The sequence below is a fragment of the Podarcis raffonei genome, chromosome 2 (assembly GCF_027172205.1).
Source record: "Podarcis raffonei isolate rPodRaf1 chromosome 2, rPodRaf1.pri, whole genome shotgun sequence".
Taxonomy (NCBI): domain Eukaryota; kingdom Metazoa; phylum Chordata; class Lepidosauria; order Squamata; family Lacertidae; genus Podarcis; species Podarcis raffonei.
In genome coordinates, this window is record NC_070603.1 from 32,565,534 (window position 1) to 32,582,375 (window position 16,842).

Genomic DNA, 16,842 nt, shown 5'->3' on the forward strand with positions numbered 1-16,842 from the left:
AACCCTGAATTAACATGAACAGTGCAAACAATGCTTGATGCTCAAATGTGCTGTTTAGGCCACAGTTCTAGGCAAAGTTACCTGAGAGTGGAGCTTACTTCAGCATATACATATAAAGGATTACAATGGTAATGTTATATGTAATGCCTAAAGATTTTGAGAGCAGCCTAAGAGAATCCCACATTTTCAGATTTAAGAGTAAAAACAATTCAGAACTAGCCTTGCTACTGGAAAGATTCCACTCTAGTTTTTAGGTTTATTACAGATCGCTTGCCTATGGCACACAGATTAGCTCCTGCAAGTAAGTTGGTTTAAACAGTCTTCGTACCTCCTCCACTGGAGGGATGCTGGCTTATTAAGGCTGCAATCCAAAAAACATTTTGAGAAGAAGCCCTGTTAAACTCAGTGGGACTTACTTCTGAATAGAAATGTATAGGATTGCACTGTAAACCTACTCAAATGTGTCCCCTGGATGAATTTTTCCTGTAAATACTAGCACTTTTAACAGCAGTTCTCAAAGCAGCTGGCATGGTGGTTAGCCCTGTTCCACTGATGGGGAAATGAAGGAATGATGAGCTTCTAGAACCACAAAAGAAGAAAGAAATAAGAGGAACATTTGAGACTACATGATTCCCAGTCATGTAGCATGGTTATTTGATTATACATGCATGAGGCATCAAAGCAAGAGGAAGCCACTGTCCAATGAACTTGGATAAGGCTTTTTGCAGCCACCAAGCTATAGTACCTGAAGAAACTGGGGATGTATCTCTCCCCGCACCGCCCCCCTGCTTCCAGAAAGTAATAGAAAATGCAAGTAAAAATTAATAAGCATAGAATATAGAAATAAGAGTCAAGGAAAGCCATGGCAGAGTTTAAGTCACCTTTAATTCCAGGAGAGCCACCAAAGAAAGGGGACTCCAGAGATTTTTCACCAAAGGAATGTAAAAATGAAAATGAAAACACACATACACACACACAAAACAGAACAGGTCTGATCTGAAAACGTATTCATTTTACATTTCAGATTTCCAAGGAATTTTTCCTTAAAATTAAAAACTAAAACCAGCCACTAAGCTGCCTGTCCACAGAGGATCACCTAGCCAACCAGCTTCCAGCAGGTATGGAACTTGTGTGCAATCTCTATGCCCCAGCACTAATTAAAATAACCCAGCAGAGAACCTGGATTCTAAAGCAGTTTGGGGAGGCACAACAATCCTGCTGGATACTGATTGCTCCATGTGTCTCCTCTGTATCATTATTGCAGCAAAGATGTTCCGATTCTTCTACAAGCATATCCAACACAGATGAGGCAAGAAAAGGCTTACTGCTTCCAGTTTTTGTTTTTCCAAAGGGGTTTTAGGCAAATATTCATTAAGTACTGCAGACTTCTTTTTTTGGATGGGTGAGACGGGGAGATGGTTCAGCTGTGGGAGGGTTAAATCAGGTTCTTGTCAACAAGAACTCATATGAAGTCTGAGCAACCCTTGAAGCAGCAAATGGAGCAGGGGGAATTAAGAAGCTAGATTGAAAGTATTTGGGGGAAATTACCACACTGGTGCAGAAAGTTGTATACATCTGATCCATGCATTTTCCTGATGAATGCAGGAATTATCTTAAAGTTGCCCCCAACCTCTGCTAAGGAAAAGATGCTATACATGCTCCAAGTTTGGATTCCCTTCCATCAGAGACTGAATATGGGACCAGCAACATAGCAGAAGCAGCTTCACCTCTCTGTAGAGAAAGGTGGTGCTTATCATAGGAATCTATATTCCATTCCAAATGACCACATTGTTCTAAAGGTCAATTTTGGTTTTAATTTTGTAAAAATGAGGCAACCAAACAGCCGCAGGGGGGAAAAATACTCCACAGTCAAATATTTTGTCCTTATCATTTAGCCAATGACAAATTAAAACAGAGAGCCTCTAATAAAGTAACAATAAAATAAATACCTAGAATATTTCAGATTAGAAATAATAGTTACAAAAAAGCCTCAATGGAATTAACTTACTGATACTGCTACAGAACTGACTCCTTCACAGACAAATGTGCCTCCAAAATCAGTTGCAGCTTCCCTCCTTACTCTCTAGGCTTGGTCAGTTTCACTTATCCTTTGGAATACTTCTAGACAACAATACAATACAATACAAAGCACAAAATACACACACACAGGCTGCTAATTCTTTTTTTTGTGTGTACTGCAAATGGTGTAAAATATTGCCCTCGATACAGGTCCTTGCAACAGTGCAAAAATAATGTCACTGCACTGGAGAGAGAGGGGAGGGGGGACTCTGGTCATTTGGACATCCTAGACTTGGCTGCGGAGCAGATGACATGATGGATTACAGGAAGAGTTCCTTGGGGTTGTCCTAAGGGTTAGCTTTGAATTCTCTCTAGCAATGACAGTAAAGTTTCTCAAGTATCTAGCCTTCTCGAACACTGTCCCGAGGTTCTGCCAACGAGCTATGGATGATCCCAGTAATTGACTCGACACCATTTCCTTCCAGGATCGTGCGATGGTCCCCTTCAACAATGTGGACAAATACTTTCCCATCACAGACCTGCACAGGGCACAAAGATATAAAAGAGAACATCAAACACACACACTTTTTTAGTTTCATACACCTTCTGCCTTGCCATGAGAATGAGAAGGAACTCCTAATGACCCTTTTCTTCTTTTCACTACTTTCCACATTTTCTTCATCTTCTTTAAATCAATCACAGCCAAAGACATGTCAAGCAAGGCCTAAGACCTTTTTCTTTTAGGATAATCATTCCATAACCTAGCAAACTAAATATTCAGCTCCTGCTGCTGCTGCTGCTCCTGCTCCTGCTTTGTAGGGTCAGAAAAATACTTGCAGAAAGTAAAGATAAGGAGCTGCATCAAGCATTTGAGCTCTACATTATGAGCTGTTAAGCTTTGACTTTTGGAGCACTTCAGTTTTCAGTGAGGGGCAGAGATGTTTAGAAGATGGCTGCAAACCATCAAGCAAGCTAGTTTTGTTGGTTTCAATGGGACTTAAAAGCACACATAACTAGATGATGGACTGCAACCTATGTTACTTTAAGGGCTGTGGTGGGTGAAAATCTACAGAAAACCTTCCGGTTTCTTCTGTTAATGTTACTAACCTCTGAGAGCTTGTAGTCTCCTCCAAGACCTTCTCCGTACTCATTGTGGGTCTTTGCTTTCAGTAGCATCACGTTGCCATGATACTTGCTCTGAGGCACATACTTGTCTCCTGCCTTCAGTTTCTTGTAAAAGGAAGCAGCAGCAAAGATAAGGGCCTCGTGGCTGAGGTCTCTGTGATTTTGAGTTATCAGATCAACAGACGCGTTTATACGAGCTTCCAGATCTGGTAGGGGTAGAAGAATCTCCAGCAACTGCAAACGGTACAAACAGGAAAGCTTTACTACAAGGTGCAGTTTCTAGAGTGAAACTGTTGTGAGCAAAATGTGCTCCCCCCACCCCAGCTGTGAACGGTGCCAAAGAGCATTACCTTATTGTATTCCATGCCAGTGAACTGCTGAACAAAGGCACACAATGCTTCGGTTTCTGCTTCAGCCTCGTTTCCTGGAGTTAGCTTGGCTCTGTAGCTCTGGCGGGAAAGGACGGAGCACCAGAAAATTCATGTTAAAATAATCTTAGACACAGAATTGAATTTTAGCAAAGGCACAAGCCCAAACCCCTTTGTGCCAGGCTCAGAGAAGGCGGGTTAGATTTTCCCAGCCCTGCCTGCTTCCACCAGCCTCTGCTTGCTGAGCGACAGCAGTGTCACTCTATCAGTGTGGAGCTCCCTCTTTCTCCCACTAATATCCAGTGGGATCTCAGTTTGGTCTCCAGCTTGCATTACAGAAATTGATTCAACAGGAAATGGCAGGCAATTCACATATGTGCACATGCAACAAAATACATGGTTGCGTGCTATTCCTACATGGAAGTGTAATCTTTTCCAAGTGGCTCTTGTAGCTGGATTGGTCTCTTACCTGAGTATGTGCTGCTACATAGGAGTGAGAACCATCAAGCAGGAACAGGCTGTTGGGTAAATGGGAGGGATTCTGCTGAGCTTCAAGCTGACGACACATTTCAAAAGCAACACAGGCACCAAAGGAATATCCAGAAATCCGATAGGGGCCTTCTGGCTGCACTTTTTTAATGCAGTCAATGTAATAGGATGCCAGGCTCTGTATACTGTCCACAGGAGCAGCTAGTAGTGAGAAGAGGTAAAATGAGGAGAAGAATCAGGCTATGGATGATCATGGTCACAATCTTTAGAACGTTGCTCTAAAGAGCCAAAACTCCAAACTGTGGAACTGAAATAAATTAGACAAGTTTCTACCGTTTCAAAATTGTTACTTTTTTAGAATATGGATAATTTTTGTCATGAACAGCAGAGATGTTCAGTCTGGACTTGTTTATTTCTGAGCCTCTGGCAGCAAATGCTTACTTTTTGTAACATTTTTTCTATTAAGAGCCTTATAATATATATACTTGTGCTTGTATGTGCATGTATGTTTTCAAGTGAAAGTTAACCTCAAGGTTTAGGGGGGGAAACCTACTCTATATAGTTGTAGAAATCTTAATTCTGTAATTTACTACATGCTAAATGCAATGAAGACATCTGGATTCTGCCTACATTGAGGAACAGACTCATAATCAACCATCATGGCTAATTTCAGCCTCCACTCTTTCTGGAACCCTTTCTATGTTTTAAAGCAGACTTCATCAACCTGGCGCCTTCCAGATATTTTGGACTACAAATCCCATCATCCGTAACCATTTGTCCTGCTGGCTGGCTCTAATGGGCCTTGTGGTTAAAACCATCTGGAGGACACCAAGCTGGGGAAGGACCGCTTTAAAATATACCATTTTGACTTGGTGCTCCCCTCCCCAAATTAAAGGAATAAGTGTTTTGTCCCAAAGGAATCCTTATTCCAGTGGTAAATTATCACCATATACCTCTCTTATGGCATGGAGACTTCCCCATGTACACACACACGGACAAAATATGCTTGTATTCAGCAAATTGGAATGTTTGTGAAAGATGTAAATTGATCCCAGCTACATTGACAAGGATGACCTCTGGATTAGACAATAACTACCTTTTGTGCACTGAAGTCCATAGGCTTGTATACGTAGTTTAGAGACAAGGTTGTTGAAAACAGAGAGAGATCCCTCAATAGGGTGAATGAGGAAGAGAGGCGGCTCCGTGCTTTTCACCTCATTCAGTTGCAAGACAGTTGGTCCATCTGGATTAACCAACAGGTTGTTAAAGTCCAATCTGGGTTGCTCTGCTTGACTGCCTTTTTTCTCATGGGATGATGCTTAAAAAAAAGCAAGTTACAGAAACAGATTATGAACCAGTTAATGCCACATTCAGTCTCATAAGATAATATAAGAGCAGATTGTAGGTTGGTTTTGGGACTAGTATCACTTGGCATACCCAGAATATCATTGGGCAGGTGTGGGTAAACCCCCCATTACCAGGACCGCCTATACAGTATCTGTTTTCTAATGCAGAATCAATTGTGCATTGAGCTTTTATTTTTTGGAATTAAACCGGTTTCTCCATAAGTTATCCTCAGGGAAAACAATACGCAATAGTTCTAGACTATATGTTGACTACATAGAAAAAGAAACAAGTACTCATTCTCTGTTGCTTCTGCAATAAAATAAAGAAGAAGAGAAGAAGAGTTTGGATTTGATACCCCGCTTTATCACTACCCGAAGGAGTCTCAAAGTAGCTAACATTCTCCTTTCCCTTCCTCCCCCACAACAAACACTCTGTGAGGTGAGTGAGGCTAAGAGACTTCAGAGGAGTGTGACTGACCCAAAGTCACCCAGCAGCTACATGTGGAGGAGCGGGGAAGCGAACCCAGTTCACCAGATTACGAGTACACCGCTCTTAAGCACTATACCACACTGGTGTTGTTGCATCTATCTTCCCTGCTCCCAGGTAGCTAGTAGCAGTTTTTGGGTGAGTATTGATTGGGCAAACAGCATAAGAGGAAATGTTGAAAGACTCCTTAGGCCCAATCCAAGTGGCAGTCCCATTTAGCTGCTTTGGGAGCTCTGAATCGTGGATCACCCATGTCATGCCAAGACTGGCCCTGGAAACCAGAAAACCCTTTCTCTCCGTAGGTAGGGAGCTCCTACCTACATCACCCCTTCCTTAAGTGTCACAAACCCAAAGTAGGGCAGATTTTAACCCACCAGACATACTTACTGTCTGTGGTCCCTGGTTTTGAAGAAAATTCTCGTAGTTTGTTAATGGTAAGCAACCTGACATCTCTCATTGACATGACAATGTCATAGTCCCTCTCCAGGGTTTGCCGCACTTCTACACCCATCAAAGAATCCAGGCCCAGATCAGCCAGGGAGGTGTCAGCATTTAGGCTGCTTACGTCACGGACACCTATGAGAAAGAAATACAAGTATTATTTTTTTTTACTGCTGCTCAAGCCCCTCCAAACTGTCAATAATTTCTTCACAGATCTCTTTTCCTCGCTGACACAACATTGCTATGTATTTATTTAAATGGGCTTTTAGCATAGCTGTCAACATTTCCCTTTTTTAAAGGGAAATTCCCTTATTCCGAATAGGATTCCTTGCAAGAAAAGGGGAAAGTTGACAGCCATGGTTTTTAGCCCACTCTAGCATAAAAACCCTCACCAAGATGATTGCTACACTTTAAAATACAGAAGTAAATAAGCAAGCAGTAAAAAAAAGAGAAAAACCAAAAACAATTTTCAGTACAGTACATTAATCATTAAAATAGTAAATAAGATAGTAGTAGCAGATAAAACAGTAACCTAAAATTAACAAAATGCTGACCGGAAAAAATGAGTCTTTAAGATCCTATAACAGGTCAGCAAAGAGAGGGCCATGTATTTTTCCATTCAGATACCGCACTGTGTTTTCATGGCATTCAGTTTTATATGATTTCCTCCCTTTCATTAACCACGTTTGATGCACTGTTTCAAACTGTATAATAATTAGATCAACACCTTAAGCTAAGTTCCCAAACTCTTCCTCAATGTTTTATCTGATATATTTGTTTAAACTTTAAAGCAATGGTAGCTTTACAAACTGGTAAATGCTCTTTGCCCCAAGGAGGCTGAAATATAAATGACGGGGAACACGGATGAATGTTACGGGAACTAAATTAATAAATGTCTGCTAAATTCATCCTGAAATATTCACAGGGCACTCTTGCCTTGTGCATGAGTCGAGTTCCTGTGGCTAAGCATGTGACTGCATGGGCATAGACCAGGTTAATGGCCAAACTTGGCCCTCCAGATGTTTTGGGACTACAACTCTCATAATCCCTAGCTAACAGGACCAGTGGTCAGGGATGATGGGAATTGTAGTTCCAAAACATCTGGAGGGCCAAGTTTGGCCATGCCTGGCATAGACAGAGGAGCAGGATGTCACCAAAGAAGAAAGGGACAGATGCTGGTTTTTAAATGCTTGCCTTTTAAAACTGGTGGCAAAGGGTAGCCAACATTTCTACTCAGAGTAGAATCACTGAAAATAGTGGACCTAAGTCAGTCACGTCCATTAATTTTAATGGGACTACACTGAGAATGCCTGATGTTGGATACACAAGTTATTTAAGCAGCAGTATAAAACTAGAAAACTATAAGGAGTATATTTTGCATTCACTACAGGGAATAAATGGTTGTATTGCAGGTATGGAAGAAGAATATTTCGGGAAATCAAAGTAGGATCTAATGAGGTCTTTACTACGTTATCTAAGAAGAAAATAAGCAGATCCAGAAGGTTCCGAGTCATTTAAATGTTGGGAAATGATTTGTGCAATGCAAGAGAAAGTAAGAGCTTAAATATATGTCCACATTACTGGTGTGTTAGGAAGGAATGATAATGACGGTGTTGACAGAGGGAAAGTGAGCAAATTAGCAATTTTAGAATGAGATCATCAAATGATGATGAGAATAAACAAATGATCATCAGAACTCTCGACCAGTATTTTTTCTAAATTAGAAACAATCAACATACATTAAAGGCTATATTCAATACGCCTATTGTAAAAAGAATAATTCACACTAAATAATTTGTTATATACACTTTTATAAGAATATAATATGAAAAAGTGAACAATAACATTAGGTCAAAGCAGAGGGAGAGAATCTGTATTTGTTGTATAACACTCCCACACTATATAGCCAGTATTTATGTAAGTGAAATATACAAATGGCTGAGCATTATCTTGAAATCTTATGTTCCAGTGGTTTAGAAATCAGTGTTTGAAGTCTGCTGGCCACTTTGGTGAGCAGAATATTCTTTAATTGCAAAGTTTAAACCACCCTCTCTTGGCATGACTACAAGGCTGGAAGTTCCACTTCTGTTTTAGTTTAACTACAGTTAGCAATAGATCTGAACTTGAAACTGCAGTTAATATTAACTATGGTTTGTTGAAAATCAGCCACTTTCATATATAACATTTTGAAGCCGGCTGATTTCATCTCCCAACGTTTAAATGACTCAGCACCTTTTCATGAAAGCACAGTTAAGGTTAATGGCGGTTTGTCTGAATTTCGTTTAGCATTACGTGCAAATGCAGCCAGTGTTGAAAGAGGGTAGGAGGAAGTGGGCAGTATTCTGAATAGTTAGTCAGATGGAACCAAAAAGATATAAGACTTTGGACAAGAGAAGCGGGGGGAGGAGGCAGCGGTCGAGGAAGCCTCTCAGGGAGGGCACACGTGGTGCCCATAGGGACGGCCTGTCCGCTGCTGAGCCCCGCGACGCACCCCGTCCCTATCAGTGCAGCGGCGATCCACCCAGGGGGGATTTTGTCACACACCCCAGTGATGACACCCGGGGCGAGCCGCCCCCACTTTCTCCGCCACTGGGAGGAGGTCTTTATTTCAAAGAAAGGATTGGAGCATAGTGGAAGAGACAGTTGCATGCAGAGAAAGTGGGGAGAAACGGGAGGGTTGTAAATGCTTCCCCATAATAACCCACTGTTTTGTGTAAGCCGTGCATGATGTGACAAGAATAGTTTGTTAAAAAATCGGATTTGCAGAACAAAAATCCCTATTTACAAAGGATTTATTAGATACACAAGTAAAAGTAGTATCAAAAATGTACAAACTGCTGCTAAAGTGGTAAACAAAAGAGGAATTTGTGAAATCAAGTATGATTTAGTGGGCCCAGGATGTGGGTCATAATATTAATTATGAACTATGGGAGAATTTATGGACAGTAAATATGAATTTTACAGCATGTTAAGCATTAAAAGAAAATATGATGAAAATGACCCACAGAAGGTACTTAAGACTTGCCAAACTAGCAAAAATGTTTAAAAAGGAAAAAGGTAGTTCTGATAAGGTGCAATAATGTCTTTTATATAAGGGGTGTGGAAGAAGAAGAAGGAGAAATGAGAGAATAACTATTTTGGGGGGAAAGCTGTTGTTTTTTAACTGTGCTAAGATATTTAGTTGTCCGGTTTTGTTTGTGTGCTTTTTAAAGGTTTTGTCAAGTAACATTTTTTATGGCCAAAAAACAAACATTGTCATTGAAGAAAAATTACCACTATGGAAGAAAAATAAACATACTATTTCTAACAGTTCTTAATGGACAATTAAAGAAAGAAAGAAAAAGGGGAAAAGGAAAATGTTGGAAATGCAGAGGGATCTTTTTTCCACATGTGGTGGTCCTGTAAAGTGATCTGGGGATTCTGGGAAGTAATTTACAATGAATTAAAAAAGAAAATTCCCTCAAAAAGCCTCTTGGGAATGGTAACAACAGAAGTCCCCACCCTCCCCCCAAAAGAGAATTTATTATTATATGCCACCACTGTGGCTAGAATCTTATTGGCACAAAGGTGGAGCTTGAGTGGGGTGCCCACTAAGGAAGAGTGGCAGTTTAACATGCTTGAATATGCTGAATTGGCAGGTGATATGATTGCTCTTACAAATGTGACCAGCAACAGAATACTGCTGGGTGGAGCAGGCGCTTTCTTCCAGCCCACCTCCCTGTTTTCCACAATTCCTCTCCTACAATCAGTCGGTGTCCCTTGGCCACTTCGTCCTCATTAGGTTACACGTTAGAAGCCCTCCTCCCCTGCAAATATTTTTTGTACTTCTGCAAACCTTGGGGTTCCCCAAGCCTGCTGAGGCCATCCTCTTGCACATGGATGAGGTCACATAAACAGTGGCATTGACAGCCTTAACACTGGAAATTGAACTGGAAACTATTCCTTTTTTTCACATGTAAAGGTAAAGGTAAAGGGACCCCTGACCATTAGGTCCTGTCATGGCCGACTCTGGAGTTGTGGCGCTCATCCCGCTTTATTGGCCAAGGGAGCCGGCGTACAGCTTCCGAGTCATGTGGCCAGCATGACTAAGCCGCTTCTGGCGAACCAGAGCAGCGCACGGAAACGTCGTTTACCTTCCCGCCAGAGCGGTACCTATATATCTACTTGTACTTTGACATGCTTTTGAACTGCTAGGTTGGCAGGAGCAGGGCCTGAGCAATGGGAGCTCACCCCTTTGCAGGGATTCGAACTGCCAACTTTCTGATTGGCAAGTCTTAGGCTCTGTGGTTTAACCCACAGCGCCACCCGCGTCCCTTTTTTCACATGTAAGTTCCTGCTAAGCGTTTCCATATTCTGGTCCCCACTCTCTAATTGTCTCACTTATGCTTTCCCAAGTCTGTGCCTTGTCCCACTTTTGTTCTCTGTTATGTTCTCTCTCTCTTCCAAGTTTCAAAAGTGAGGGAGGTGACAGTTCCACACCTTTAAAACCCACTCCTGTGCAAACCTCTGGCCATATTTTCTCCCACACCTAATCCTCCTTGCATCCACTTGCAATGCACTGTTTTCCTCCTACGAAAGCCTACACATGGCACAACTTTTCAAGAGCAACCCAGTTCTGTGAAATCATCCCCAGGGAACAATAGGGCTGATTGTCTTCTAGTATTAAAAAGTATAGCAGGCAGTAATCAGGCCAGGAGAGATGTTGCAGTGCAAGTAGCACAATACAATCCTGAAGTAACAGCAATGGATTGTGTGAGAAACAAACCACAGGAGTTGTAAAGAGGGCAACTTTAAATCTGCATAAATTAATCAGATTTCAAAATGGTTCTCTTTGGCTGGTATTCTTGCAACTACTTCAGAAGCTCTGAGGGGAAGAAAAGGTCTCAACTGATGCTTCTGCTGTTTTGGTGTGCCCCCCCCCCTCTCTCTCTCTCTCTCTCACACACACACAATTCCTGCATATCTACACAAAGGGTGTATGGGGCCACCATTATAAAACTGTGGCTGTGAACCTAGAGTTGCCATATTCCAGAAAGTGAACATCCGGACACAAAAGCCGTCCAGCTTTTTTGGCAAAGTTGTTGAAATTCTCAAAAAAAAAATGATAGTTCCTACATGGGTTGCCACACATCCGTGTTTTCCTGGACATTTTCGTGATTTCCTGTAATTTCCAACAGACAAATCCAGGGTATGTCAGGGAAAACATGGACATATGGCAGCCCTACCATGAACTATAATAAAATACTGTAAAAATCCTGTCAGCTACACAGTGTAGCAAATTTCCTGGGCAGATTCATTACAAGCACCATAGCTAGCCCAAGCTGTTAATTCATTTCACACCGGGATAGTTGTTTTATGCTAACTACTGGAGGTTTTCAACGAAGACAACATCACAGACTTGCTGCAATTATCCAGAGTGATATTTACCGAGAATGTGAGCAACAGCATCCACGAGGTCTTTCTGGCCGGCCCCATCACTTTTTGCCAAGACTTTTTCTGCCAGGACGAAACTGGACATGACAGGCTGAGGCTGGTTGAGGAAGTGATCCAGAACTTCCAAGCATGAGCTGAGCCTCTGTGGCAGAGTCCCTCCAACCACAGTATCATTGGTGCCCATTGTCTCCAAGACGACACCCACGTCACCAATAGCGCCCCACTGTACTGCCAGGGCTGGAAAAGAAGACAGAACGCATGGTGGTGTTTATAGAGCATATGACAAAACAAAATAGAGCAAGCAGACAGAAACAGACTTGGTGGTGCACAAAAGGCATCAGGCGGCATATGCCTAGTTCTGCGAAAATCGTTTTTTGCCTTTTACTTTCAAAAAGAGATTCCTCAGGGTTGGAGGGACTATGCTGTTACCTGGAAGCCCATCATGCCGTCGCTGTTCACAGATGCGCTCCATGGTGGAGTTGGCAAAACCATAATTGCTCTGCCCGGCATTTCCTCTTCCACAGCTTACCGAAGAGAAAACGACAAAATGGTCCAGCTCTGGGCACTTTTGACGGGTTACTCTAGGGGGGAAAACATCACAGAGGAAGATGATTTGTTACTCGTTTTCATGAAGATTCCTCTCTCCCTCATCTTAAGTATCATCAAGCAGAACAGTTGTTAATATTCAGTCTTCACATGCTACTCACTGGTCCAGGTTAAGTGTCCCTGAATATTTGGGTTTGTTGACTTCCTGGAAAAGTTCTGGTGTCTGATTTTCCAGCATAGCATCTTTCAAGACCTATAGGAAACCAGGAATTAGTGTTTTTCACATTTGTCCCCCACTCCGTCAAGTCAAGTTACAAATCACACTTTCCTTTTCAAAACAAATATGGAAACAGAATAGCAAATTCTGGACAAAGGGCCAACCTGGATGTACTGTTGTAAATTTAAATTGCATGTCTAAAAACGCAAATGGTAGCCGTTGCAGAGGGAGGGGGATGATAATTAGTAGTTCTGCAGCTAGGGATGGTATGGTTAAACTCTCACACAATATTTGCCCTCCAGTGTGTGCTCTTTATATATTTTTTTAAAAAAAACAAGCATACATTTAAAGTCAAGTCTAGTTTGGTCCTAAGAAATCTAGCTAAGATATTTTTGAAATATAAATTAGTGATTCTTCCTGATGAGGGTCAGATAAGTTCTCCTCATGCATTGCTTCTTTTACACATGTACAACATTAACAACTAATAGAACATGCCCCTCCTCGAATTTACTAGGAAACCTCACCCCTGCCCTTCAAGTTTTTCTGCTGACTACAAAATGAAGGGTAACATTCCATTTGGTGGCTGCTGCTTCTCCTATATCATAAGCATAACCCTAGCACCTCAGTATGACTTTCCTCTTTTGACTAAACGACAACAAACGTGGAGCAATGGAGCGATAGTTTTCTGTCTTCATGACCAGCCTTCCCCAACCTGGTGCCCTTCAGATGTTTTAGACTATAACAGCCCTAACCACAGGCTATGCTGGCTGGGCTTAATGGGAGCTGGAGTCCAATGATATATGGGGACCACCAGGAAGGTTGTTCTAGAGTCTAGATCTTTCCAGAACACACTGCAGAAGAAAGCTAATCAGAATTGTTGCCTGTTAACGTGGCCCAGCCAAAGCAAACAGCAGATAAGAAGCTATCACAGCCATGTTGATCTTGAGCCACTCACCATAGCCAAGTTGAAGATGCCCCCAACTGGTCCAAGCTGAGAAGCTTCTTGTATTAAGTGTTGTGCCCCTTCAAGAGTCCCGACATCACTGGTTGACACGAGAACTTGGACACCCAACTGTTTCCATTCTTGGATACGCTTAGCCTGATAACCTGCAAATCGTGAAAATCTAGAAATGAGAATCACTGGGCACTGGATATACTTCTCATTGCAATTATTCTTCTCAGAAGTCTCGCATTGCTTCACTTTCTGGTCAGTATTTTCCCCTTCTTTCTTAATAATGGGATTAATCGTTGTCTTTTGTTTAAAGATGAACAAGTGCATTTGCTCCTATATATATTGTGAATTTCTTATGCTAAACCTAGATGCTTCACAACTCCATTTCAGGTTCTCTCCCCAACCTCACCCCACATAATTTCCCCACCTTTTTTATAAAAAAAAGCCTGCAACCATTGTTCTTCAACATCATGAACTGACCCAATTTCTTGACTACTGCTCACAAACTCAAATCTTTCCTTTCAAATGCTTTTCATTATCAACTCACCAGTTCGGATGCCGGAACGAGATGTTAGCACAAGCTTCTTTGCTCCTCTTTCAATCAGCCACTGAGCCAACTCCAACCCAAATCCCCCAAGGCCTCCTGTGATAATGTACGTCTTATTTGGTGGGCAAGAAGTCCTGGATATGGCAGAGAGCTGGGTTTGCTTAGCTTCCTTTGTGGAACATTTCTCTTCTTCGTGGACCTGCAAATGATAGCGCAGACAGTTCATGAAAAACAATAATCTACAGAAAAACTGAAGCATGCTCTTTGTTTTTATAGCCTTGGTTTATGCTCTGCTGGCAAAGGATATCCCATGCAAGAAGCAAATGATAAATAAAGTGGATGCAGGTGCTAAATGCTTTAGCTCATGGGTAGGCAAACTAAGGCCTGGGGGCTGGATCCAGCCCAATCGCCTTCTAAATCTGGCCCATGGACGGTCCAGGAATCAGCGTGTTTTTATATGAGTAGAATGTGTCCTTTTATTTAAAATGCATCTCTGGGTTATTTGTGGCGCATAGGAATTCGTTCAAATTTTTTTCAAAATATAGTCCGGCCCCCCACAAGGTCTGAGGGACAGTGGACCGGCCCCCTGCTGAAAAAGTTTGCTGACCCCTGGGTTTAGCTAGTCATGCAATCCTCTTTGGGCCAAGCAGAAGGTGGGAAAAGGCAAGGGCTGAATAGCTCTGTCTAGTGAAAAGCAGGGACATCCTCAGATTTCTGTCCCCTCCCCACATCTAAGTTTGGCCTCATTGAGGGCCAGTATTTCAATATGAGTAGGAAAATGGGAATAACCCTAAACATTTTCTTTAGAAAAAAAGCACTGCGTTTCAGTGAGAACAACAAACAATCCCTCTTCAAAGTGTTGGGGTTAGAACTGCTCACACATTCCCCACAGTGGGTCCTATACTGATTCCCATATATCGTCAGTAAAGGCGCCAACAGATGCAGCTCCAGCTAAATCAGAATAAACTTAATCCACACTTTTGAGGTGCCCTGGTAGTAAGGATCAACCAGCTCACTAGTGAATGACCTTCCACTGGCAGCAAAAAGATTCTTCATTTAAACAGGCCTTTGGCCTTCTGAGCCAATTTGTTTTCAACTGCTCTGTGTTTTAATCTGCATTTTAAATTTCATTTACATGTCTTTTTAAAAATCTTATTTCTCTCTGGAGTTTTAACCCAAAATTTTGTTATCTTGTTTGGTTATTGCTGTGGATTTTCAAAAATTATTAGCTGCCTCCAGAAAAAGTGGAAAAGTGGGGTTTAAATGTAGCACATAAAAAATACTAGTTGTTTAAAAACCCGTGAAAAAAGGCCTTCATTAAACACCTTTAGGCGCCAGGCAAAACCATTCCCTCTTTAACCAGGCCTTTGGCTGATTAACATACAATGCCCTTTTTAAAATATGCTGGGGAGGAGGGGGGGTGTATTACTGGGTTGTTGTTGCTGTTATGTATTTTGTCTCTTTATATTTTAATTTTATGTTGTAACCACCCTGAGACCTGTGAATATAGGGTGGTATACAAATTTAATAAAAAATAATAATAAATAGTGTTAACACCACCTCTCAGTGAATTTCCCTCTCTCACTCCTAGGCCTTACTATCACCACTCATAGCTGATCAGCACAGTTTGCACACACTTGGGTCACAAATGCAGTCTTTAGATCTACCAACCATACCTTGATCACAACTTTTCCAATGTGTTTTCCTTGTGCCATGTATCTGAAGGCAGCTTCTACCTCTTCTCTGTTGAAAGCAGTGGTCCGTAGAGGTTTCACCACACTGTCTCTTATGCCCTTTGTCAGCAAGTCGGACACTATTTCCCAGTCTTTGTTTCCCTCCTCAAAAATGGCATCTAAAAGGATCCCATGGAAAGCCACGTTCTTCAAGAAAAGGGCCATTCCTACGGGGAGCAACACAGGTTTATGGGCTTTACATATGGTCTTCACAACTATCAAATTCCATTTGAATATTAAAAACAATTCACATACCAGTGGCACAAACAGAAACAGAAGCCTTTGAAACGAAACTGCTATTTTTGGGAGTAAGAACTACTGGATTACATGAGCAAGGCTTAAGAGAGGTTCCACAGAAACACCAGCCACACAGATTCATTGCAAAATGTATTAGAGACACGCATCATGTTATTATAATGCTAGGAACAAGATGTTTAGGGAGAAAGCTAGGCTCAGGAAGTGGTTTGGGGGCCAATGAAGATTGTAACGTGGTTTTGTTTCTCTGAATGACCATACTCATAAAATAAAAATAAAAATCTGAGTGAAATCTTACCAAGCGGTGTGTTGTTGGACAGGTCATATTTGCCTATTTCCAAGAAGCGTCCATGTTGAGCAAGGCAACGCAGACTGGCCTGGAGCTTCTCTTCTGATAAGGAGTTCAATACCAAGTCGACACCTGCAAATAGGAACAATATAACATTCCAGCACTGCACAGGATTCATGCTGCCCTGTCTTCCTACTAAGCAATCCACATTTATGGACACACACCCAACTTCTAATTAAATCTTAAGCCCTGGAAAAGGCTTTATTACCTCTACCATTGGTGGTTTTCAGGACATGTTGCTCGAATGAGGTATTTCTAGAGCTGGCAAAGCTATTCGCATCAAGTTGTGGGAATCTTTTTTGGAGATATTCACGTTTCTCTTTAGTGCCTGAAATCAGACAATAAGCATTTTGTTTTTGTAAGCTCGAGTGCCTTGCAGGCAACTTTCTTCTGTAGAGGCCAACACTAAAGAGGAATTGAGCTGATTGTTTAATGCTTCACTGTCCCCCACAAAAAAGAATGAAATAACCAGGAAAATTCTTCTTAATCACTCCCTCCATGTTTATCTCTGTGGAATAAAATATAGGCATTGCTT

At 41.7% G+C, this 16,842-nt stretch overlaps 1 protein-coding gene across 1 annotated transcript in view; it reads right to left on the bottom strand.

Annotated features, from left to right (window-relative positions):
* Positions 1-866: 866 nt before the first annotated feature.
* The window catches only part of FASN (fatty acid synthase), a 60,440-nt gene continuing 44,464 nt past the window's right edge, over positions 867-16,842 (bottom strand). Inside the window, exons 30-43 of the mRNA XM_053375648.1 lie at positions 16,516-16,635; positions 16,257-16,379; positions 15,647-15,870; positions 13,971-14,169; positions 13,427-13,578; positions 12,416-12,507; positions 12,138-12,289; positions 11,703-11,945; positions 6,222-6,410; positions 5,098-5,319; positions 3,982-4,202; positions 3,495-3,593; positions 3,127-3,378; positions 867-2,558 (exon numbers count right to left, since the gene is read on the bottom strand). Coding sequence (XP_053231623.1) covers positions 2,421-2,558; positions 3,127-3,378; positions 3,495-3,593; positions 3,982-4,202; positions 5,098-5,319; positions 6,222-6,410; positions 11,703-11,945; positions 12,138-12,289; positions 12,416-12,507; positions 13,427-13,578; positions 13,971-14,169; positions 15,647-15,870; positions 16,257-16,379; positions 16,516-16,635 — 2,426 coding nt within the window. The 3' untranslated portion in view covers positions 867-2,420. The remainder of the gene's footprint in view (positions 2,559-3,126; positions 3,379-3,494; positions 3,594-3,981; positions 4,203-5,097; positions 5,320-6,221; positions 6,411-11,702; positions 11,946-12,137; positions 12,290-12,415; positions 12,508-13,426; positions 13,579-13,970; positions 14,170-15,646; positions 15,871-16,256; positions 16,380-16,515; positions 16,636-16,842) is intronic.